This window comes from Corvus brachyrhynchos, unplaced genomic scaffold (genome assembly GCF_000691975.1).
Source record: "Corvus brachyrhynchos isolate BGI_N302 unplaced genomic scaffold, ASM69197v1 scaffold60, whole genome shotgun sequence".
In the NCBI taxonomy this organism is placed as follows: Eukaryota; Metazoa; Chordata; class Aves; order Passeriformes; family Corvidae; genus Corvus; species Corvus brachyrhynchos.
In genome coordinates, this window is record NW_008236767.1 from 1504340 (window position 1) to 1530814 (window position 26475).

Here is a 26475-nt window from a genome sequence, read left to right on the forward strand (position 1 = left end):
AGGTGAAGTCCTGCTAACAGAACTACAACCACAGAGAATGTAGACTTTGTACCTGCCCCTTTAATTTACTGCCTTTTCTTCCTCACACTCTTTGCCATGACAGTATTCTACTCCTTTAAAGCAACAAAATGGTCCCAGAGAGCAAATACATTTGCAAATGAAAGAGTTTGAGTTATATCAGGAATCCAGGAGAAGAAACTGATTTTCGGTTTTTGACACTCACCTTGCTCCCCTGTCCATCTGTATTCTAGAAAAGCTAGAGACGGAAAATACACAAGAGGCTTCAAAAGTTGCAAAGTTACAAAAGAAATTTCCAGAGACCAACAGCAGAGGCAGATGCAGAAATAATAATACAACATCACTGCAGGGTTTGTGTGCCCTAAGAACAGCAGACAAGGAGAGGAGCACTTGTTTTCACTAGGTAAAAACAAAGGAAGCAATGAAGACAAAGGCTGCCTCTGTCCTGTCCTTGTCAAGACTCTGGCAAGAGAGTGCTATTTGATGTCCAGGAATTCAGCAGCTCCCTATAATGTCTGCCTAAGGCCACACAGCAGCTGGACTTATTAAACACATAGATATATGCTGAGCTGTGCACCTGTATTTTCTGCTATAGAAGGACATGCAGTATTTTGTATCCTAACTCATGTGAGAAGTAAGAACACAGTGCACACAACAAAAGTTGGAAATAAGGAGGAACTAAAAGTGATGATTGGGATGAGAGAGGAAAATGGTTTAACAATGGACCTTTCTCAGTGTGCTCTTTCTGAATTAATCATAAGCTCTTCCCAGTGCTGATTTCTTCTTCCTAGTTCATTCCTACACAATGGCATTTGAGAACTTCTCACACCTTTCTCCTTTCCAGTCTGAGCATGACATAAGTGCAGGTAATTGGGAAGGAGATTAAAATCAGTTGATGGAAGCAGTGGAGGAGGGAACTCCAACTCATCTGTCTCCATCATTTAAGAGAAATTTAGGCCCTCCCTCCTACAGTTTTTATTGCTCAGTCATGACAGTCCTATGCCAGAATAGGTGAGAGGAGACAGTCCTGCCACTCCTTCTCTTCTGACCAGTCATTTACATCTTCAGAAGCACCATCTAAAGGAAAAAAACCAAAACAACAGGTAACAGTAACATATTGAGAGACAGACTCATGAAAGAAGCAAAGCCAATTGATTAATGACAGGAATTTAACCCAAAATAATCTGTACAGTCCTGAACAACCACTTACAACTGGTACTGATCATGGTAATAAGATGACATATTAGGGACTGATTTTTCTAGGAGAAAGCTAGGAACACAACAGGGCCACAACACAATTTTTTTTGCATATGAGGATGCAAGAGAGGAGCATATTGCCTAGAGAGAAGTATAGGGTACAATTTGAGAATGCTTGTTCTTACTTTTTGTTTTGGCCTTTTACCTCTATACACTTATAGCAGCAATCTTTGGCAAGCTTTAAAAAATTCTCCTGAGATAAATCAGCTGGATTGTCTCAGTAAGCAGCCCTGGGAGACAGAGGTTAATGGCCTTAATTGTTGCTTAAGAACCAGGTGGGAAGATTTAGAACTTGAGACCAATCAGGAGGAGACAGATGAAGACAGGGCTCCTGAACCAGGGGGGAGGCCTGTTCCCAGTCCATAATAGTCTGAGTAACAGAGGAGCAGCTGAGATGTGTGTATCTGAAGCTGATGGAATAGATTACTGATTAGTTCCCTACTTATCTACCGCAAATAAATCTTAAAGAAATGCATCTCGTAAATCAAGTAAGTCTTGTAAGAAATGTGTCTAATTTGACCCTCCTTGTTTAGGGAAGGATAAACAAAACATTTATCATAAAACTAAGCCAGAGGCATTGCTTGAGGTTATCACATTACAGCAATCATAAGAATGTTGCAGGAGAATTCCTCATAAAGGCAGTTTCTACCTATTCATTTTCCAGTTAATGTATCCTTAGGACTGATACAAAAAGAGCAGGAAGAAACAGAAACAACAAAAGGATATTTCAGTTCTAAAGCTATGCTGACTGTGCTTCTATTAAAGACGTGGTCTGACATTTTGGGGGTGGGAGATGGAGGACAATATTATGAAAAGCATTAAACCTGATTCCCAAAGGAAAAGACAACTGCTGCTCAAACTACTCAGGCAGCCAGTTCTAGAGCAAATGCTCTTCCCCAGAAGAGTCAGACAGATCAAAGTAGCCCCCTAAATCCCTACCAATATCATTAAGTATCCCTATTGGGTGAGAGCTTTCATGGTACCATCCTGAAGAAACCAGAAACTCTCATTGTAATCCATAACTTTACCTGCCCAAGATGGTACAGCACTTTTCAACTTCTACAAACATTAATATGTATTTGATACAAAAGTGAGCTGTTTTGGTTGGTCTGGTCATAAATGAGCCCTGAGATTTTTATATGCTGCCTGTTAAACTCTCAGACTTGTGAGAAGAGAATCAGCCAGTTTCCTCCAGGATAACATGGCAGAACAGCTCCCAGAACAGCTGCTGTTTAGAAAGGAAATTGCACTTACGAACTTGATTCCATGCCCCTGTACTCTGATTTCTTGTAGCTGAAAAATCTTTGTTTACCGCAAAATGGTTCTGCCACTGGGTACTTGGAGCTCAGTTAGAGGGAACCATACAGCCATCAAGCAGCACTTAAGTTTCCAAGATGCTCTAATAAACTTGGTCTGTAAAGGCTCAAACTCATTTACAACAAACAATATTTACCTTCTGTTAGGAAAGATATTTTGAGTTTTGAATATTGGGACCACTTAGTTACATGCATTCACTTTAGCTAACCACATCACCACCCTGCAATGTAGAGCTCTCCTACCAGAGTATAGAGCAGACTATAAAATCCTGTTTGGCAAAATTCCACTTCCGCCAAAAACCATATTCAATCACCTTCTCGTAGAGGAAGAATTCTGTGGGGAAAACCAGCCAGAATTATGCCAGAAAAATTAAATAAATCAGAGCAGACAGTGCATTCTCTCATATTGATATCATAACTCAATACCTGACTATGGAGAACTGAACAGCTATAAAAACTGCTTTGTATCATGCTCCAACCCAAATTATTTAATCTTCCACATCCTGCCACCATATTCAGGGAAAAGGGATTTGATCTTATGTTAAGTCAGTTTATCACATGAAGAGAACAAGCTGAAAACTTTAAATTCAGATCTGAGCTGGCTAAAGTTTTTTAAGTTGTTGTCCTTTCTATTTGCTTTCATATTTTATATGACTACTACCATATCCTTAGCTTCCATAGATGAAATTTAAAGAACAAAGAGGAAACCAAAATAGAATACATTTTTTAAAATTAAAAGAACTCATCTATACATCTATTTTGAGAAAGTGGCCCCCTCTCTCGTGGTGTAGCTGCCTACACTTTGTGCTCACCCAGCCTCTTCTTTCACAGAGCCCTACCTGAGGTCAAGGCATGCCATGCTGTGATCTACAGGCTGAGATCCTTCTGGAGCACAAATATAGAACATAACTCTCATCTGTTGCATTTTATTCAACAAGAGGCACAGAATTTGAAGGACAGAAGGGTTTTCTGTGAACAGCCCCCATCACTGTCCCTGGAACTGGCATTGGTTCTGCTCTGTTGTATGGCCAGGCCATGGATCAGAAAACCTGAGCAGATTTTATTAATTCCTAAGCAGGGATTATTTTTAAAAACTGAAAGGGAAGGATAACTTTAGTAAAAGTTCCCCCTCCCTAGTGTGTACCTCTAGTAGGGCTCTATTTGGAAACAAGGATGTGTTCATGTGTGGCATAGGATGCTAATAGCTTTGTTTTCCATTATTAAAAAGTAACACCACACAAGCAGTGCGAGCACTCAGAAACTGTTTTTTTCTGGCAAATATGACCTCTTTGGCTTTGTCAAGCAATTTTGCAACTCCAATTTTAGTGTTTTTAAATGAATGTGATGATATGGGTTCAAGCTACTGAATTTTTCTGTGTAATATATGCCTTCAACAGTGCTGTAAGAAACAAACAAAATACAGAGACATGACTCATGCTGGCAGTCACAGCTTACCTCTGTGAATCCTGTAAAGGAGCAGCTTAAATATCTGCTCACTGATTCCTACACAGAGATATCCAGTATATTATATTTAAACCAGTTTATCTTCAAAAACTAGAACTGAAGAAACCTGACATCCTAAAGATGTATGTCCTAGATCCCCAAGTCTCACCAGCCTGCCTTCTCCATTTCACTCCACATCTCTCTCACATCTTAGAGGGCAGGAGTTTGTGGCTTGTTGAGGGTTGGGAGATCATTCTTTGCACAAGCAGTATCTGCTTCTCAATAGTCTAAGTCCCTTATGAAAGCAGTAACCGGAGTTTTTCTACTTGAGCCAAATGCAAATTTTCACTGCTCATAGCAACTCACCATTGTCAAGATTACTACCTTGTAAAATTAGTTTCAAAGGTTATTCAGGGACAGAAAAACTGACAGAGCATAAAACACCTCATTTGGAAAAAAAACAAGACAACATATAGCAACAAACACATTTTCACGTTGATAGAATAAACTGCACCATATGGGTAGCAAAACAGTACTTTTTCTGTATAAAACTTCCCTGGCAGCCAAGATTTTAAAAAACATTTTTTACCTGGGACATAAGTAAAACAGGAACAGTCTGGCATAAAATGTCTAAATAACACTTTACATCTAAATGTATTTTTATGGAAAGCTATATTTTGAAAAGATCTAACAAACACCTTGCAAATTATGGCTCTAGGTAGAATGAATTTCAAAGTGATGTGTGGGAGTTATCCATACAGACAAGAATCCCGTATTTATTAGCCACTTCCATAGCATTATGTGCTATAATACACTATTAATTTTCTGGATATATGTACAAGTGGCATTGTTAAGAAGTTCAAAGTAGTGAATAAGTTTGGGAGATGATTTTATTTATTTATTTAATATAATTTAACCTCAGAGCTTGACTAAAGGCAGAAAATATAAATTGATGATTATACAAAATGTCTTAAAAGCATAAAATCACTTTCACAAAAAACTTTTGAAAAGATAATGTTCTTTAAAGGATTCAACTTTCCAAGTAGCTGCTTCTATTTAATAAACCTATGAAACTAATAGGTTAACTAATGTAAGAATAGAATGTCTGGGCACAGACATATTTCTTTTAATGCACTGCCTTCCAAGGCCGTGTTCTAAGACATGGGTGACAAATGGACCATCCTGTAGTTTTTAATTGCTAATAAATTCTGCATTACATGCTTAATCAAAGTTCCCCTTGAGTTTTAGGACAATCCCAGCTGTTATTAAAACTGCAAAACCCCAGGTTTATAAACTGAAATTAAAAAATTTTACTATTTACCATTCAGCCTTTCAAAAGTCAGGGGGAAAGATACACAGCCTATCATAGGACCCAACTTTAAGCTTTCTGCCTTATGTTTTCCAGAGATCATGTTCCACAGGATTTAAATAATTGGAGCTATGGGAACACTATTTACACATTAACTTTGCACACCAAAAATGGTTGGTCCTTCACTTGATCTGATCACTGAAAACTGCACTGCCCTCAATTAACTAATTAAAGGTAAGATGTTGTCTGCTTTTTTTCCAGGTAGGATGAAAGGCTTTGGGGTAGGATTAGTGAGGCACATTAATTTCTGAAATTAAATCCTGTCCTTTTGCTTGCCCGTATCTGCCTTTCCACCAAAGTAAAAAGAAAACATCTCTACTTTGTAAGATACTCAGCTGGGGCCTGAGCACAGCCCATGGAAATTTGCCCTTGCAGAGTAAATACAAGTCCTTGCATGTGAGATAGGAATGGGCTCTGAGGTTAACATTTCATTTTGTACCAATGCCACTTAAAATGCTCTTACACTTTCTGTCATTAATCCATTCCCTCATCAGGACCTTGCGTGCACTATTGCACTTTATTTTTTCTGGCCACCTCTCCTGAGACCTCCACCTCCTTGCCCCTTCCCGGGAACCCCACCAAAGCTGAGCTATAGCAGGAGCAAATGGAAGCCAAGGATGCTCCTGGCTTGCTCCCTGCCCCTCCTGCACTGAGCTGTGACCTTTACACCCCCTCCTGCTTGTCTGCTGGTCATTGGGACCTGCTACTGCCAGCAGTTCTGCACTGCCATTTGCTACATCAAGTCTCCATAACCTTTTACTGGTTTTTTCCTCAGTTTCAGAATTTTTCCTCCCTTTCATACTTTATCAAAGGTAAAGCAATGACCTGTAATGCATGCTTACAAGATCAGATAGGAAATACCTTCTATTCTTGCCAATCTCACCACTTGTTCTAGTCAATAAATTGTCTTTCTGAGTGGTTTGGGGTTTGTTTTTTTCTGAAATGAACAATTACAAGAAAAGGTCATTGAACTGAGGCAGTGGTAACATAAAACTCAGACCATGAACTGAATTTTGAACAGGCAGCTTTTCTGACTCCTCTATTAGCTGTTGCCTTCATACACTGTAGGAGAGGTAACAGAGGAAACTTCTGCTTCTGGCAGAAGTGTAAGGAGAGATATTGAAATTCATGAGATCATCTGTTGTGATAATCCTGTACGAAGAGAAGATCACCATACAGAGTGGATCCACTTTTTGAGTTTAATTCTCTCAATAAGTAATTATGAAGCAAATCACAATAGAGTTGATTTGGATTAACTTGTAAGGGTGATTAAGCAGCAGTTCACACCACCACAGGAGATATGGGGTAATAATATTAAGTCATTTGTGCCAATTAAGAGGAACAGGCAGATGAAGTGAGGGCCTAAAATGGCTTCATGGCAGTGAAAATGTCATGTCCTGATGACAAAGTCCTTTCAAAGAAGAAGGAAGGAAGAAGGAGACTATTGCACACCGTGCCTCTGAGCTGCAGCAGAAGGACTTTGCAGAGCACTACAAGAGTTAGAGCACTAGCAGGTGTTCATTTTGGCCCTCACCTCTGTATATTCCTTGCTATTTGAAGTAAAGACGCTCCTAATTTTTAAATCTATGTTCCAGTTAACACTTGCCCAGAACACAGTGAATGGCAAACACTGTGCCCAGCTGCTGTAACACCAGTAATTGTATATGTAAGTTACTGCAGGATCTCTTGGTGTCCACATGGCTTTGATGGGTGCAGCGTATGAGTTTTAGAAAGTGAGGCTGCTGGAAAAAGGGTTTTTAATTTGAAGGTGTGTGTATAAAAGCACACTATCAAAAGCACCTGCCAGAAACACATGGAAAGTACAAAGACCTATTAAGCAGGACATGAATTTGGCAACCAGGAGAGCATTCAGCCAAGCAAGCTTTATGAAATAAAGCATTGTGAAAAAAAGATTGTATGGTAAGAAGCAACATTTAAGGAGGAAGTGAAACAACTTGCTTTATACAGGTACACAGATGCAAAGGTATACTCAAATTTTGTACATAAATTGAAAACCCAGATTTGAAGTCCAATGCTTCAGTGATTTGAACTATTATTTTGACTGTTTTTCATAATTAAAAAGAAAAAACCCAACTGCTAAATAGCTACAGACAATTACTCTAACACTTCTACAGCCTCATCCCCCTGCAGTTCTCTCAGTTTGGGCTACATACTCAGTACTTAGTTCAATCAACAGATTAATGGCTGTATCCATTTCAACTCTGCAAGGCCAGATTCATGTTCTGAGACACATTTAGAGACGTTCAGAGGCTAAATGTTTGCCTTTTATCCTGAGGAATATAAAAGAAACCACAGCATTAATGCAGGTGGAATTAACTGCACTTTGTACCAAAGTACTCCAAACTTACTCAAGTGTCAAGAGAAGAGCCTACATGGATGTGCAAGACAGCCTGAAATGGAACAAGAGGATGAGATAAAGGGCAACTGAGCCCCATTGCTGTCTTAGGATGGACTAGGAGCACTGTACAGTACTGGCAAGGGTCACACAAGGCCAGTGTGAGAAACACATCCTTCCAGCGAGGTTATGTTGGGCACAGATTACCCTGGGGTCCCTACAAGGGTACAAAATGCCAACTCTGTGCAACTGAATGCCTTCTGCTACCTAAAGCCAGGATGAACTGCCACAGCTGCCAACTTCTGTATTATGTTATATGCACTCTACCAGGAAGCTGTATGACTAAGGAAAGCATTTGACTTTAGGGCAATTAAGGTTTAATCATACAAATATTAACAATGTAGTCCACAGGCTCTCTTGTGCATACATAAACATGTTCTTATGATGGGGCCTGGAAAGATTCATCAAGACCATCAGTGAACCAGCAAAGCCCAAGTGAAAAAAAACTGGTTTGAACTTTAGCTATGCTAATAAAACCAGAGGAAACTTTCCAATTGCTATTCAGTATGAGTTGACTCTGCCTCTTTACCTTAACTGAACAGTAATGTCTGGAGATATGAATTCGTACTGTGATTCATATTCAGCTATAACACACAGGAAACAAATGGCTTCTCCAGCTTTTCTGGAGAAATTGATTATTTGCTTAGGGAAAGTCAATGAATTATGACATGCCTGTATTTACTAATCAGTAGACAGTGGTAGAACATGCTTGCCTCACAGGACCAATGTAATGTTAAGCTGATTTATTTTTATTGATGTTTTCAGAATCCCAAGTGTGCTATGTAAATCCAAATAATTAAGATATAGGAAACTCTGGCAATTAAAATATTGATGAAGGTATAAACAACTTATTCATGTTGTATAAAGTTATTATGCAGAATTATCTTCTTAGAAACAGAATAACCTAAAGAACTTGTAACACCTATATGAATTATAGATGTTAAATTACAAACATAAAAATTAACACCACAGTATCATATACATTTCAAGGACAAAACTTTCAACAAGGAAAAAAATAGTAAAAAGTGGAGCAAAAGTTTTGAAGATGCTGCACAACTGACACTGCCTACATTACATGGAGAGAAAAGTTCTACTGTCTCACAATTAACAGTAGACTTACACAGTCTATTTTTTTTAATTTGCTGTTTGACATAAATAGCCCTAGATATAAGCTCTAGGTACTGTAAACATTATTATAAAGTAAGCATTAAATATAATCAAAATCTAAACATAGGAATGGAGAAACAGGCTAAAAGCAAAGAAGCACACTTCCTGCCAATTTTATATTAAAAAAAGAAGAATGAAGATAAAGAATTATCTCCACAGAGCTCAGATATAGTCTTAAAAACTACTTACCTCTTATACTAAATAGAATGGTCTTTAATTGGCACAGCGAGTGTAGTAAAAATAAATATTGTCCTAGGGTTTATATCCCAAACCTGATGTATGCAGGGCTAAGTACTTAAGGCTATGAAATACAGACATTTAGGCCAGGTTTCTCAAAAGCTTAGGCCAGGCAACTGGCAGTCTGAGATGCTAAAAGCCTTTTCGGCTCTTTAAGCATTCAAGATGCTTCTACTGATTCACAGAACCATGGAACATGACCACTCAGCTCTTGAACAGAAGGGAATCGTTGTCACCATTTTCCTAAATGACACAAGCATGACACGTATACTTTCAGATTCGTTAGTACATATATTTATAAAAAGAACACCTACCTTACATAGACATTTTTGTGTAATGATTAACTAGTTTCATATGAGTGGTTTGTTACTGCCATTGTAAAAATGTTTTATCTCGATTCCAACCTAACCTTAAAAAAAAGTTTCATCTGCTGAGTCTTTTAATAACTTTGCCTTCCAAACAGACAACAATCTATTAACTGGCAATAACCACTGGGATCTGTGAGGAAGTCATGGCTGCTTTATCTCTAACAAGGTAATTCCCTCTTTATGCAGCAAATTTTTCAGCTCCTCAGTGTTTTGTCACTCATTCAGATCCGTTAGGAATTCCAATATCTTTTTACAGTATTACATAAACCTATATATTACGTGTTTCCTGAAGGCAGGATGGACACTTAATTGAATGTACAGAGGTGGATTTTAAAAAGCTTCTAATGAACCATAGAGAAGCATCAATCTTGTGAGACAGTTCTCTTTAAGGCGTAACTGACACAAGCAGCACAACATGCCTATATCTCATTCCTTCATGCCTCCATCTCTCAGCTGAGCCAAGAGGGTGTGAGGTGGCACACATGCCACAGACTCATCTGACTTCTTTTCCACTAAACACAGCTATTCTTGCTAAGCAACACACTGGGGGAAACAGGAATTTTCAAAACCTTTATTTTAGTCATTTAATACAGCTTTTGAAACAGGTCCAGTCCCACGGGGTTCCATCTGCAAAAGATTTTTTAAGAGCATATGACTAACTGTAACAAAGTGAGAAAAAGATAAATTCATTCAGAGGGGGTCCAAAAAACCATATATCACTGATTCAGTAATAGGGCCCAAAGAAAATCCACGTATCCTTTTGAGAGCCAATACTCAGCTCACACTATAATGTGGACTGAGGACAGGCCATAAGGGGGCCGTTCATGGTAACCCTAAGGAAATCAACTCACCTTTCCCTGTTTTTCACGCAGATGCTTCTATTAATCCTGAGACAGTGCGGCCCAGGAGCTCCATGGTAGAAGGTACAGGGCAGAAATTCTGAATAGCTCTGCAAGGGATCTTCCTGATGGAGTCAGACAATTCCCAAATGCCATGGGAAACACAAGAGGAGGAAACACATTACTTCATGACCTCTACCAAAATATAAAATGGAGTCAGAAGCAAGATACAAGATTTCATCCCAATATTAATTAAAACACACATGAAAGACAATCACACTCTTGTCTGCTAGAGCACCTGTACACAAAGGTTAGGTTTGTATCATTGCATATCATTAACAACATGAGCTCTTTGTATGCTCCTGATTCATCTGTATGATTCCATCAACTTTGGTTCATGGCCCCTTCATATGACTGTTCTCATCAGACAAAGGGATAATATACAAATATATATATGTATATATAAAGTGTGTGTGTATGCATGTATATGAAGAGAACAGCATGTATCATTTCCCATCAGGTCTGGGGGTAGCTCATGGCATATTGATGATGACAAGAGTTGGAAAACACAGACTGAATCGGTGTGAAGGGACACTGAGAATGACAGTCTGACCAAAGCAGCTGATGAGAAGAAGCATCTATATGGGAAATATTCAGTTGTACCACGCCAAGATCCAAGCAACAGCTGCAGTATTTCATAGAAACACTGTGAGCTCCAAGAAGCAGCAGCTTGGAGAAAACTCTAGAGATGCATATGGAATTCATCCAGTATTAAATGTGCATAGCATGCCACACTTACATGGGTGAAATGGAAATTCACATCAGTTACAGACCCCTACCTTTGGCTGTATATTTTTATACTCTTTCATCAGTTCCCAGTGAAACACAAATGTTGACTGTTTACACAGCTCTCAAATACCAGTTTCCAGGATCTTCTACTGATTGTGCAAGAATACCATTCTGTAATATTCATAGCAGTCAGTGGCTTATTCCTTACCATGCATTTTGTAAAATTGTTTGATGGCTGTCTTTTGACTGTGTTTAACATAAGAAACATTTCATAGCTTTCAATGCCTACCTACACCACTGTCCCCTCCCTGCCTCAATAACTAATGTAGATGCTGCTTTTTTAATTGTTTCTTTGAAGTATTCAAAATCAGTGACTGTTAGAGATGAAATACAAAGCAGGACGTTTTGATGAAACATATGGCAGACAAAACCTCAAGCAGACTGATAGGGATTATTGGCAGTTGTTCTTTTTCACTCCCCATTCTGCAGGGAATAAGATACTGCTAGAGACCATCTGGGAAATCCATCTAGCAAATCCCTTGTTGTTGTAGGGATCTAGGACATCCACCACGATTCCAGTTCCTCACTGTTTTCTGTGGCATATTACAGCTGCACCACTGTTGTTTTCTATAAGGCTGAAAGATATTAATCAGAACTTCGTGGACATTGTGAATTGAACTCTTGCATATCCTCTTGGAGTAAAAGTCTATTATCTAGGTTACCCTTTACAGAGGACTAGACTCAGTAATTAAAGTTAATTCCTCACAGTCCTTTTTTCTGGTAAGTAATACTGTTATCTGTATCTATCCTTTTGTTCCTAAAAACCAAAATTTAAGAAAGGTCTTCCCATGAGCCTTTGGAAGCAAATGGAGGAGAACAGATGAGAATTACCAGAAAAAGCTGAAGCAGCAAAAGGAAGTTAAAAGGCAAGCAACAAAAGGAAAGACGAAAGAGAACAAAATAATTAAATAGTTTTAAAGTTGAATTCTACTTCTCTTTCCCCTCTTTCCTCTATTAAAAAATTGACCTATTCACTTTTCTCACGTCACCCAGCAAATCCAGCTGTATGAATAAGTAAGTATCCAAAAAAAGCATTCAGGGTTCTAATGTAATTAATTATTCCCAGCAATTGCTATGGAGAGCACACAAAAGCACAGCTTGAAGGTGTATCAACTATTCAGCAAGACATTTGACTACTGGCATTCATTAAAAAAAAAAAAAAAAAAAAAAAAAAAAAGATTAGAAACTGAGATATCTGTAAGACAACTAATAAAAAATGTATTTATTTTAAAATCTCATCAATATATTGTTATAAATGTCATTAAAGAAGAAAAACCTTTGACTTCTTTTCTCTCTTTCCTCAGGACTTGTCTTGGCATATAGAAAATAATTCAATACCAGAAAGAAAAAAATTAGGAGCAACATTCATGATTATCAACTTCTTGAATAACAATATAGTTTTGAAGGAGTGTAATGTGTAGAAAGGAGCCAATTATGAAGCCATTCATCACAGATTAGTTTTGAGGATCAGCTTTTCAACCTCAGCATCTGAAAAATAAAAAAAATGACAGTTCATTAACTGTAAATAATATTAAGACTAAACACAATCACAGTAGGTAGCAATTATTGCTGCCCCATTATATCTTGCTCAATTTACCATCAAATAGTGTTTAATCTTCCAAGAGCAAGATTTGCTCTCAGTCTTTTTCTAGGTGGCAGAGGAGCTGCATATGTGATAACAGAAGAAGAAAAAGGTGCAGCAAATCATTTAATGTGGTAGGGCTTCAACAAAAATTCAATTTCCTTCCTAATGGGGAAAAATACCCCAACAAACCACAACAAAAAAGACCTCAAAAATAAGAGTTAGGGATTGTAATAAGGTCCAGCCTTGAAGGTGTCTATCAGGAACAAATCTATGCTGAAGTGAACAAGAATTTGTCTGAGAGGTACAGACATGTTCCCAGACTCATGAGTTTTAAAACGTTCTTGGCTGTAAACAGGGAGGGAAGTAGTGATTTCAGACCTTACCTCACTGATTGCAGAGGCACTTGATAGCTTTCTGAACAGATGTCCAGCCACTAAAATCAAGTTGGAGAAAGTCCTGCATCTCCTTCACGTACAAGTGCTTCATTTTCGATATGAGTGACCAAAGACTCCAAACATAAAAGTAAATGAGGATAGACAGCTGGATCTGTGAGCAACACACATGCAATCTGGAATCAAGAGCACCACTTTCTGATACTTGACCAATGTGCACTTCCTCCTTTTAAAAAAATCTTCTGAGAAAATTTATAAAAGGTCACATCAAAACTTACTCTCTTCCACGCCAGTTTTACATTAGCTGGGATTTCATACATATATGGAATCAGATTGTATTCCCCATTTTGGGTATGTAAATCTGGAGTAGCATCATCAACTTCCATTTAATTGACCTGGAGTTACATTATTGTTGTGAATGCCCTGCAGGAAATGAATTTCACTTTCAAAAGCTTTAAGTGAACATGAAAACCTGCTACTAAATGTACTTCCAATGGGAAGAATTAGACACAGAACTGATGGTACTGTAGACAAAGGATTTTGATGAATGTGACTGTTAGAGAATGCTACAGAATTCATATCTTCTGACAAACACAACACTGAGTTTTTTTCATGCAGCTGTAGTGGCAATAAAAACATGCTCTGAAAAACATTGATCTATTTAGCCATTTTTTATGGGTAACCCCCAAAATCAGAAGATTCAAGTCTGGAAAAAACAGACTATAAAACCATAGTTGTTACACTTGAGCAGTGCTTAAATAGTGCTTATTAAACCAATAAACTAACATCAAATTTTTTTTGGTACCACGGAGCTTCTCAGTGGCCTCTAACAACTTCCCTACGAAAGAGCAGCAAAAAAGAACACCTTTTTTCTTCACAGAACAAACATGCTTTATCCAAACAACATATAAACCGACTTTTGGGGCCAGAAAACTGTGATTTTTCTCAGCTTGCTTGTTTTCTAAAAGTAGGGAAGAGTAAAATCAAGGTGTCAGATAAAATGGTAAAATAAAACATAAAGGACTCAGTCTTCATGACAGCAACTTCTGAAATGCCTATTCATGAAGCAGCAATTCGTTGGGTAAGAGAGAAAAACAGGGTAATTTGCAGGTGAGTGGGCAGGAAAAAATTAGAAAGTCACAAAACTGCTTGCATACACTTTTTTTCTCCTTTCATTAATGTTCTCCATGAATAGGAGAAGAGAATAGGTTTATCCTCTTCTATTGTAGTGTATCTATCTCCTGAGAAGAGAAAAGCACTGACATGCCTGTTACCTTTGCACAAACTTGAGCATAGCAGAGAAAGATACATACCTCAACAGAACACTTGAGCCTGCCTTCACACACCAAAGATGTGAGATGCAAGACAAAAGATGTAGCCCTTTATCACCTACACACAATGGTGGCAGGGGTGGATTCTGCCTTCAGTTCATTTCTTTTATCATTTTTACTTTTAAATCTCAGTACAAACTATTTCCATGGATTTAGTGTAAAGCAGCAATGATGGAATCCATCAGGTAACAACTAAGGCAAAGCTGGAAGATGTCACCATCCTCATCTCAGTGCTGAGGCTGGAATGATGAGAGCAGACTGGACCCTTGTGGAGCTGCAGACTCATTCTGTGCTGGTATCTCATTGCTCCAGAGTGTTTCTAATGCTGGCTTTGCCTTCTGCCCCACTCCTGTTGTTGTTTGCTCAAAATCTAGTATGCCACTAATTGTAGTAACATGTCCTGCCTAAACCTTTCACCAGACTCTGCTTCACTCCTCGTAAGTTATTAATGACAGTAGCAAACAGTATTTCAGCTAAGTCTCTTCCTAGTCCTAACAATTAAGCCATAAAATAAGGCTGTCAGACTCCTGGACTGCAGACTCTTAAGATACTTCCATAAAGAAAACAGCAATCAGTAAAATACGGCATTGCTTGAACACTTTCTATCTGACCATGGAAATGAAATAAAATATACCAGTTAGAACAAACAAAACCAAAAAGTCTAATTTCTTCTTATGCCATATCTAGGTAGTGAGATCCAACTTCAAGCAAGGGATACAATGAAAAGTTCTGTGGAGAGATGAGTTGGAATCAAAAGCTCCTTTCTGACAGGCTAAACTCGCAATCCCGATTAATTATCTTAACTTGGACATTTAGCAAAATAAACTGGATGGGCAAAAGGTTATTCTCTTTGTATGAAAAAAGCCAACATGCAGAGTTTAATGGTACCCTCAAAAGAAGAGGAGACGCTTTTATCTTACCCTTTCCACCTTCCCTCCTGCTTAGAACTGAGGTAACCATATCATGTAAGTATCACATGGCAATGCTCCCATTCAGCTGAAACCTGTCTATTCCAGTTGAATATAAATAATCAATGATGATGGAAGAAAAAAAAAATTGAGTTATTAAGTAAAAAAAAAGAAAGGAAAAAACAAAAACAACATCTCCAACACTGTTCTAAATAACATGCAAATTCCCAAAGACTGCATTTTAACTCCTGCTTCACATAGATGCACACCTGTTTCACATTTCATTAATAATTTTTTTAAAATAAATTACTTCCTAAGTTTCTCAATAGGCCTCTATCAGTCTCTGTGAAAGTCCACTGCAATTCCTAAGGATTCAATTTGCTTTAGAAAAAGTCATATGCTCCCTTATTTTCTGACCATGGCCATTTCCCCAAGAAAACCTGCAGACAGAAACACAGGCAGATGGGAACTAGACAGGCAGTGACTCCCCATGCCTCAGAAACACAATGTCAGATGTGATGATATTCCCTGGATATAAAGAATGACCTTCCACCTTTTGCTAAAATACAATCATATCTTTTAAAAGGAAAGAGAGTGTGGAAGAAATACATTGAGACTCTACCTTGCTCCTTGTAGATGGTGTCCACCTGTGGCTAAATTCATGTGCACTTTTGGAAACCAGTTGGATTCACCAGCAGATGACAACAGGCTTATCTGTATAATTGTACACACAGCTCAGGCTGCTTGGACAGTCATGCCTGGTTTCCCTTGGTAATGATGAGCTCCAGCAAAACAGATGTTACAAGATTCTACAGCTGGACTAACCACTGAACATGACTAAATTTTAACTGGAGTATTGTGCAGGAACTTCAAACTTCACCCAGGACCTCATATATGCTCTGGCTTTCAGATGCCATACAAGGTTAAAGCTTTTAAATGCCTTCTTGGAGTGGGGCTGGTGTGAAAAGCAGACAGCGTGCCAGGCTAACCTGCCATAGTGTAGATACACCCATTACAACACTGTTTGAAGTTGCAATTGCTGGAAGCAAGCAGCCCCTGGCAGTGGCCCATGACAATAACACTGTTCTTTACATCAGGCTGTAGAAAAAAGCTTGTGAAACACTTCAAAAGCCCAGCATTAAAGAAGAGACAGAAGGATTTTAGTTTTAGATACTACATGAAAGCTCTGCTTTGTGGTGAACAACTGTAACTGTAATGACACACACATTAGAATGTAATATTATAATTAAAGGTCGTGGTATGCAGCAATCATTATTTATTGTTCTCTCCTTTAAAACTATGCTTTACTTTTCAGACTTAGGGGAAAAATTTCTTATCTTGTGCAGTTCTTCAAGCAGCCAATTACACACTTGAGCTAAACATAATGCATGTTAACTTAGCCTACCATACATCCACAGGGACTCAAGGTGTCCAACTTTCTATCAGAAATTTCATCTGGTAGAAAGAAAGAAAACCAACTGTTTACAATTAGTAGGTATCTGGACAAAATGGGCATGTGTGTTGTTCTTGTCACCTCATTTTAAGGCATCTCCTAGGCATTTATGATCAGTAGCACATGTTTCTATCTGGGAAATTCCAAAGAGAAGTTTTTACATATTAGGAGTGCTCCTTGCAATACAGATAGAAGGTATTATTTATTAATCCAGGTAAAATAGTGGCACAATGTAAGTATGACTGGCGAGTTCAAAAGCCTGTTTTCCCATACTGTATTACAATAACTTTGTTATCCAAATGCAGAAAAGACAAAATCATTTAAAAGGAGCAGGCTTGCTATATTTCATGAAATAAATAATGAAGAAGATATAAAGCTATATAATAACTTTTAAAAATAAAATATATGGTCCAGGAAGTAGCAACAACAAAAGAATCAGCAATAAAAAATCTCAATGCTACAGAGACTTCACCATAGTCACACAAAAACCCATCAGGCTCACACATAATTAACAATCTAAAATAATTTATATATGCACTTAGCTATCTGAATTCATAGAACACATTTGAAGAGCATTTGCTGATGAATACTTTCTAAGTCTTTTGTAGTACAAAGACCCAGCCCAGTCAACGTAAACTTATGTACATATTTTTGCAGCTATGCAAAATTTCAGACTTCAGTTTAGCCCTAAATGGTTGTAGAAATTTCTGCTGCTGTGAACATCTAGGTCTTACTGGAGGATCTGGCCCCTCATATAAGCTTAATAAAAGCATACATATAAAGCCTATATATATATATACACATATATATACATATACACATATATGTACTTAACACTATGAAAACTCATTTTGTCCTTGCACAACATTTTTTCAGTGAATAGTAGAACATTTTGATCAGATTTTAAGATCGTTACAACTTGGTAACTCCCTCCACTGCACTCAGCTCATGGTCTTTTTGTACAAAGAAGAGATTACCACACATTCTCACTGCCTGGAACTGAGAATTCAAAGTAACACTGTCCACTGAAATGTCATACTTCTTTAAAGAGTGCTACTAACACCAGTTTTAAAAGCCATATTCTGAAGTAGCTGAACTGAGCAATCTTTAAATAATATACTCTAGGTGTTCACAGGGTTATCTAATCCCCAGTTATTTACCAGAGTCTTTTCAGGCAAGAAAACTTGATTTCTTATTAAAAAACCCAAACCCTATATTTCTTACAAATCACTAATTACATCCTCTGTGTCCATAAGGGAGGCCTGCTTTTAGTAAAATTTTAAGTATGCCTGTTTTGACATCCAAGATTTTTGCAGAATGATACCACTATTTAGCAAACTTTCCCTATAGCATAAGCATAGAATTGCTTCAAATAGGTATAGACAAGATGAATATTCTAAAAATTTAACTTCCACAAAGAAGTAACCAAAAAAGATTTCCCTATTAGCTGTCATATTTTCAAAGACAATATGATGGAAAACCTACCATTTTTATCTCAACAGTTTCTTCTGATCATAATTCTGCAGCACATACAAAATTATCTATCAGAACATGTCAGCCAAGAGATCTTCTTATCTCCATTCCTTTGCCTTTGAGTTTCACAGTCTTGACTGTCCCAAGAAAATAACATCTTGTGCAGGTTAAATGGGACATTGTAGAAGTTGGAGGAAGCATAATGTATTTCTTCCTCTGATACTAGCCCAATATTTGAAATATATTTCCCCTCACTTAGAAAGCAGATATTTTCTTCAGTAGCTCATCTTACAAATCTCTAACAAATTTTGTTTATCCCAGGATTGTGTTCTTCCTGAAGTCTTTATATTTAATAATCTTTACTGCATATCTAATTAATTGTATACTTAAATGAACTCTAAACACCAACATGAGTTTCACTAGGACAAAAAGAGGAGAAAAATCTGCATATTGTTGGCAATATAGAGTGGGCAGGATGACAGCGAGTGTGAAAGAATGTATTGATGTGGGGGATGATTGTGGCCTCTTAAAATTTGCAAAGAATGAGATGGCTTGGATTGTCATTTCAATTCATTATAGATTTTTAACACTTTTCGATAAATTTTTTTTGCAACTGAGTTGGAACTGATTCAAATTGGAAATTGAACATTAGGCTGTGTTCTCATCTTAGCTATAAATGAGTTTCACGTTAAGACTCCTCCCTATCTTTGCCAAGCTTATTTGTGTATTTGCAAGACTGATGGCAAAAGCAACAACCTACCTCAGGCAAAAGAGCCTGTGTGTCTGTCAGTATTTGGGTGACGGGCTTATAAAAGGTTCATTAGAACAATCTGCCCCGGAGCAAAAGAAGATACTGTTCATATCAGCCAATCTGGGACTCAGTGTGCAACCCAAAGTACTGAGTACATCCAGCTCTGGGGTGCATACACAGGCTGAGACTACAGCTAGTCAGAACGCTTTCCATAAAATGCAAGGTTGTGAGAAAAAATGTATTCCATACAGATAAACGGTTTTTCATAAAGATTTTATGGAGAAGGTGTTAGGATACATGATTTGCTAAATGGCCTTGAGAAAGACTAACAATCTCCCATTTAGTCTCCCTTTGTTCTACCCACTAAAACTTAGACACTTAAGTTACAAAAACATTACAAGTTTTTATTTTTACTCCACAGGCAATGAAGATAGGCGATAAAACCTTAGCATAATTAAATGTTGTTCTCTAGATAGCAGTCATGTACAATCCCTTTCTAAGTATGCCTAAGGATTTTAACACTCCTGTTTCAAAGCACTGTAAAAAAATGTGCCCATTCAAAGTATATCTATTTTGTCAGGCTACTGAAAGCTAGTGACTAGCATTAAGAGTCTTTGGATCCAGGACTCACATCCTATTATTGCTGCTGTAAAATGGTAAGCCAGTTGGTCATCAGATAAAAAAAATAAAAGGAACCTGTGACCAGTAAGCTCAATGGGTAAATTCTATGACATATGCCATTTCTTCACCCTCCCTACTGTAGGCGCTCATGAAAAACACCATCCTAGGAATCTAGCTAACTTAATCTATAGGATCTGTCTTTATCTACAAAACAACACCCTTGCTTCTCCTTACCCACGTAATAGAAACCACAGCGAAAAGCCCTCAGGGGATTACAGCTTCTTAAAGCAAACTTGTCAGTTTTAATTCAGGTTAGGTGCCTGCATAACACAATCATGAAGAAACCAAATCACTTCCTTTCAGACGTTGATAATTCACTGGTAGGAATTTTCTTGGGCATACACACTTAACATTCATACGGATTCATTCTTGTCCAAGTTTTGGTGGGAAACAGCTCCTTTTCTTCCTAGTAGCTGGTACAGTGCTGTGTTTTGGATTAGGTGTGAGAATAATATTGACATCATACTGATGTTTTAGTTGATGCTAAGCAGTGCTCAGTAAATGATTTTTCAATTTCCCAGGCTCTGCTGGAGAGCAGGTGTGCAAATGGCTGGAAGGGAGCAAGGCCAGAACAGCTGACCCAAACTGGCCAAAGGGATATTCCACACAACAGAGCATCATGTCCAGTGAATAAACTGGGGGAAGCTAGCCAGAAACTGTCAATCACTGCTCAGACACTGACTGGGCACTGGTCAGTGGGTGGTGAGCAACTGCATCACTTGTGTTTCTTGGATTTTATTCCTCTTTCTCTTTTTGTTGTCTCCTTTTTCATTAGAATTATCATTAGTAGTAGTAGTAATAGTAGTAGTAGTAATATACTTTATTTCAATTATTAAACTGTTCCTGTCTCAACCCATAGGTTTTACCTTTCTTCCATTCTCCTCCTGTGCCCACCAGGGCAGGGAGGAGAGTGAGCAAGTGGCTGGGAGGTACTTAGTGGCCAGCTGGGTTTAAACCACGACAATTCTATAGATACACAAAAGATGTGATGAGATGGCCATCTGTAAATATACATATATATATGTGTGTCTCCATATCTATACATATATATATGTATCATGTTATATACATACTTTAATTTTTTTTCAAATCAGTAATGTTGACAGTTCTCAATAAATGGATTGATAAAGTTCATGTCTGATGGAGAACTACACCATTTTTTCCTGTGTGTCAGCACAATATATTTGCCTGTACATATGTATTCACCCCCGTACATCCATATACCCTTAATGTATGTATGCATCATATATGTGTAACAGAGCATACAAATCTACGTATGGCATTTAAGTAATGATCTGACAAACATTAGACACATTGCATTAAGTGCTTAGCTGGGAATAACCTTTAGTTTGGCCTCACAAATCTTTTTCTTTTCTGAACTACATGTTTCATATCTGGACCATGTGGAAGCATCTTACCTTGCTTCCATTTTCTCTTGCCTCCCGTTCCATCTTGAGATCAGAAATTAGGAGAGTCTTGTATTTGTTCTTTCCATTACTGCTGTGATCATCTAGTCTGTATTCTGAAGTCAGCTGAGCAGAGAGGGGACTGTCACTCAGGTTCAGAGGCTGCTCATCCTGCTCCAGATTTGTTTTGCCATTACTGTTGGTTTCTGCCATCTCCCTGCAGTGTGTTCCCCCTGAAGCATTGGAACTGTGTCCCACGGTCTCATTGCCATTAAAACTCTCTGCGGCTGAATCATCTATTAAAAAATATATATTTTCAGTCACATGCCACATAATCATCTCTGTCCAGTTCAAACATAATTTATACATTCACAATGTTTTTTCAAAACAGAATGAAAACTGTTAAAATTACTAGCACCAGTACATTTCTGCAAAAAGTGCACACACACTCCTCCACATTTTCAAGTAAAACTTTAAGTAAATCCATAAAATACTAGCAAGTTAAGGGAAATTATCTGGGCTGACACTTTAGTATCACTGTGTACATAAAAGATAATCACAAAGGATTTTTAGGGACAAAGTGATAAAGTCTGCCTTGATCAATCTGTCTGTCCATATGCCTATGGATCTATTTAGATTCTTATACCACGCTCATCAGTGCAGTATTACATATTTCTGAAATCAACAGAGGTGCACGTGGTACTGAGAGAATCTGAATCTCAAGTTTTTAGTGTGCAGAACAGCACATGTCATATCCATAAACATCCTCTTGCAGAGATACAATGTAAATACATCTGATGTGTTCACTGCTGCCAGTGGAGATTATACTGGAAGAGCTGACTCCAGAAAAAAAGATCCTCTCTTCATTTTGTTAGGTGCCCATTCACTTCGTTCATTCATGTCATAACATGCTTAAAAATACTGATAAATAGTGGATTAAATTATAAACCTGAAAGCTCCATCTAAAAACTCTGGATGTGTCATTGCTACCCTTAAGATTTTACAGCTGGATTGCATGATTAATCTGTGTCTTCACATACTTATGGATTTGTGTATCCTGCCCTTGTCAGCACTGGAATGTGCCACCTGTGCTACCACTCAGCCCTTCTTTGATTCCAAACAATCTTTTGGCCAACAGGCTACCTAGTAAAACATTTTATCTTTCAAAGGATTAAATGGCAGCAGAATTTGGCACTCAATTTCATTACTTCTTGTTCTCTAAAGCACTTCTTTTTTGGCAAATTACACGGTTTTGCTAATGGTGCAAACACCTGCCCAGGGCTCTACAAGCCTTCTTTTATTGCAGACTATGAATCTGGAAACAAAACCAGGGAGTCAGTAGTCAGGAATGCATTCAGATTGAAACTGGAGATACAGGATGAGATGCACCTTAATATATTAGCACCTTAATATACCCTCTTTTTTGGGCCCTTCTAAACAACTTCCATGGAAAAGAAGCAAACACATTTATACACATGAGGAATTAAAAAAAAATCAGGACACGTCCTTTAACAGATGTGCTCAGAAATACTCATACTTTAACTCATGATTAATCAAATTGTTGACTCACCATCATTATTACAGTAAAAAACAACTATTCACTTCTCTCAGATCAGATTTTTAAATGAGGAGAATACTGAATAAACGGGTAGGGATCTAATTCAATTAAATACTTAGAAAGCCATAGACAAGCTATCATACATCATTGCCTTACTTGCTGCACTCAAACAACATTTTTATGCCATAAATATATACAGGACTGGGCATGCACTACAAACATCTTTTTTAAATTGCTTTGTTTTGTAAACCTGTAAGAAAGTCTCATTTCAACAACAATAAAAATTAAGAGTCATAATTTAAATAATTTTACTTAAAGAACAATGTTTTTGTTCTAAAACAGCTGTATAATTAATGGCTGCAATAAAAAAATAAAACTATGCTTTGGCATGTATTTCTTTTACATTACCTTTTGCACATACAAATGTATATAAAATAAAAGACATAACATTCATAGAGTAAGGCTCTTAAATGTATACCCCAGCCAAACTTGCAACAGAACAATGCTGCTTGAGGATTTCAGCTATGTAAGTGCATAAAAAGAGTAGGATTTATCCTTAATAAACCTTCTATCATGCCCTGAGACTTATGTCTTCAAGGCCATAACACATAAAAAAGGCTAAAATTCTAAACACACTTTCAGAAATAAATAAGCTGTTTTACTGTTCCAAAATAGAAAATGGAATTCTAATATGGGTTCTTCTTTTTTTTTAAAGAAAATAGCCACATTTCCAACTTATTTTAAAAGCTGTGAGATAACAGAAAGAAATCCAGATTTTTTTAACAGAGGAACACTTTGGTTACTGCTGATTTGTATTTAGGACTGTTAACAGATAATTGGCTTCTTGATTAGCAGTTTAAAAAGTGAGAGTTAGTTTCAGATTAATTTAATCAATTACTGAATGGGTCACTGAGTAAGGGATGCTCTTCCCTTTGAAGGGCTCAGAAAATTCCCTACAGTTGGCAACAAAGAGAGAAACAGGTGAGTAACCAGAAGATACAAAAAACCGCCTAAAAGGTGTGGGCACTGCCTACCCAGCAGCACGTAAGTCTGATCCCTCAGGACCTTCTGTGTGCTGGCACTCAAGTGTCCCAGCTCACACAGTGCAGAGGAACCACTACCAGGACACAGACGGCTAAATGGGAATGGTGAGAGCTGTGCTAGGAGCTAGATCCAGGAACAGCCAATTCTCAAGCACAGCTGTTAGTTTTGCCTAGCAATAATGCTTTTTTTTCTTTTTTTGTTGCCCTGTATGACATATGGTTGACAACTGAATCTTACAAATGTGTGAGAATGTCACAATGCAGAAGAAAAAAACATGACCATTGAAAAGAATTCCTGTGCTGAGTAAATGTGATCAAGCACTATAATACTCTGAAACAATAAAAAAGTTTTTACAAGATTTTTGCTTTTCTTAGCAAATGCTTAGTTACTTGATGGCAAATCTCAGTTTCCACTATAAAGTCAAATATCTGTTTTTACAGTCATTTAACCTTGCTTGTTAGAAATGGGAACTTGTTTGTCAGGATAATGGTTGGGAGAATGGCTATATTGGGTATGGTATAAATCACACTTTTGTCAAGTAAACAGAGTATGTAGTTCCATAAAAGAGACGAAGGAAAAACAGAAAGTGGTATAGCAATAGTTTCTTACAGATGTTACCAAGGTAACTAGATTACAAGGTTTAGTACCTTCCTCATCCCTGGGCAGCTGTCTATTTTTGCTAAGAAGAAGGCTACTTTAAAGCAAGAGTTTCTCAGGCATCAGAAACACAGCCCACATTAGGAATGACTGGGTTTGGGGAAAAAGGCAGGAAGTTCTCGCCCAGGATAGGAAAGCAATGTTCATCCTTGGATATGGGAACAACCTCCTGACCACTCCTGCGCCTGCAGGGACTGCAAGCACTCATGGCCATCACATGGATGCCAAGGGGAAAGAACAGATCCATGGAGACCCGTCTCTCAGACCATGTTCCCCAGTGGTGACAGCCTCTGCTGGGGGCAGGAGGTGAGACCTCACCTCCTTACTGTGTCTGGTGCACCTAAACTGGAGACAGTATCAGGAGCAGCAGTTTGCTCGCAGTTTTCTCACCTTTATATATCACAGCACCTCAGCAACAATGAACTGCTGATGCCAAAAGCCTCTTCTTTTACCAAGTATTTTTTTTCCCCTCCACCCAGCAGAGGCACGGTGGCTTGGGGAGAGCTCAGGGAAGATGGGGCTTTGTCCAGATATAGCCACTGACCCCTGCTCCTTGTCAGGAACTCTGTAGAGATGAGGACCACCCCAGAGGCAAGGTCAACCCCAGCCCAGAGCACAGGGGGCAGCAGCCATGAGCCCAGTGCAGGGCTGCCCTCCTACAGGAGGCTCAGCAAACCACAGCATTCCTCTCTGGGCTCACTTAGGCCCTGGTCAGTGGGTACTCCAGCCTCCCTTCCCACAGCTGGCTGATGAGTGCAGCATAAAACTCCACTGAGGCAAGGGCAGCACATTTTCAAATCCTGACTCTTGTCTGAACCACCACTGCAGGGTGAATTTTATGGAAAGACCTCCAGAGAAGCTTGCCACAGGCACTGGGAGCTGAGAAGGGAAGGAGCAACGGGGCTCCAGGCCCTGCATTGGGTATTGGGGCAGTAATGAAAGAGGCTGTGGGATGACCTCACATCTTCAACACCACCCAGGACTACGTTTATCCACAAGCATCAGCCATGACAGAAAATCAACCATCAAATGCTGCTTGCTCAGGGCAGGACATATCTTTGGGAACTGTGCAGCTTTCAAACCCTTTCCCCAGAATGCTGTAAAACTGGAAGTAAATCTACAATTGGTTTTGTTACTTAAGCCTGAAAAGGGAGAGTCTGACTGCAAAACACGTATGTGTTTGACTTCTAAAAACAGCCAACTGGGGCCTCCCTCACCTATGCAGAGATCCTCTTCCAGGGATTAAAGAGCATCACCCCTCAGGAAAACACTCCAAGAGCAGAGGGAAGGTATCTTTGGAACAGGCAGCAGCCACCTTCTTGCTGAAGCATAGGGCACTCTCTAGGCTTAGGCACAGACTTTTCATTCATGGACCAATATTTCTTAAAATTCTTGATGCCAACACCTCCTTCTTCCACCTTGCACACTGCTCCACACTAATCCTGTGCTCTGGTCTGAACAACACCCTTTGGACAACTTTAGTCCAAGTACTCTCCACGTCAGGGGTAATTGATAGAACAAGGGGTAATGGCTTTAAACTGAAAGAGAGTAGGTATAAATTAGATATTTAGGATAGGAAGAAATGCTTTCATAAGGTACTGGAAAAAGTTGTCACTAGAAGTTGTAGATGCCCCATCTCTGGGAGTGATTAAGGGCATGTTGGATGGTGCCCTGGGCAACCTGGTGTAGTGGAATCCCATTCTGGAGTTCTAGGATTCTAATTCTCAAACAAAGATCTACAGTAATTTTTTTACTTCAAGTTAATGTCTTATCTACAGTAATTTTTTTACTTCAAGTTAATGTCTTATCACATTGCATTACAGCTTCCAGCTTCTCCTTCCAGATCCCACTGAGACCAGCAAGATACAAAGTGACACCAGCTTTATTTTTGAACACATGAGAAATCCAGATTCCCGCTGTGAACTTTCCAAGCTCATTGCAGTCATCACTACGTTAG

At 38.4% G+C, this 26475-nt stretch overlaps 1 protein-coding gene and 1 long non-coding RNA gene across 5 annotated transcripts in view; both read right to left on the reverse strand.

Annotated features, from left to right (window-relative positions):
- The window catches only part of NOL4 (nucleolar protein 4), a 190529-nt gene that overhangs the window by 58099 nt on the left and 105955 nt on the right, over positions 1 to 26475 (reverse strand). For all 4 annotated transcript variants that reach the window (XM_017727413.1, XM_008644908.2, XM_008644907.2 and 1 more), the window contains one exon: positions 21272 to 21555. In XM_017727413.1, coding sequence (XP_017582902.1) covers positions 21272 to 21555 — 284 coding nt within the window. The remainder of the gene's footprint in view (positions 1 to 21271; positions 21556 to 26475) is intronic.
- LOC108444977 lies at positions 11575 to 21265 on the reverse strand. Its single transcript, XR_001859701.1, has 2 exons — positions 13248 to 21265; positions 11575 to 12767 (listed from the first exon to the last, which is right to left on the reverse strand). It is a non-coding gene; the product is annotated as an uncharacterized LOC108444977 (long non-coding RNA).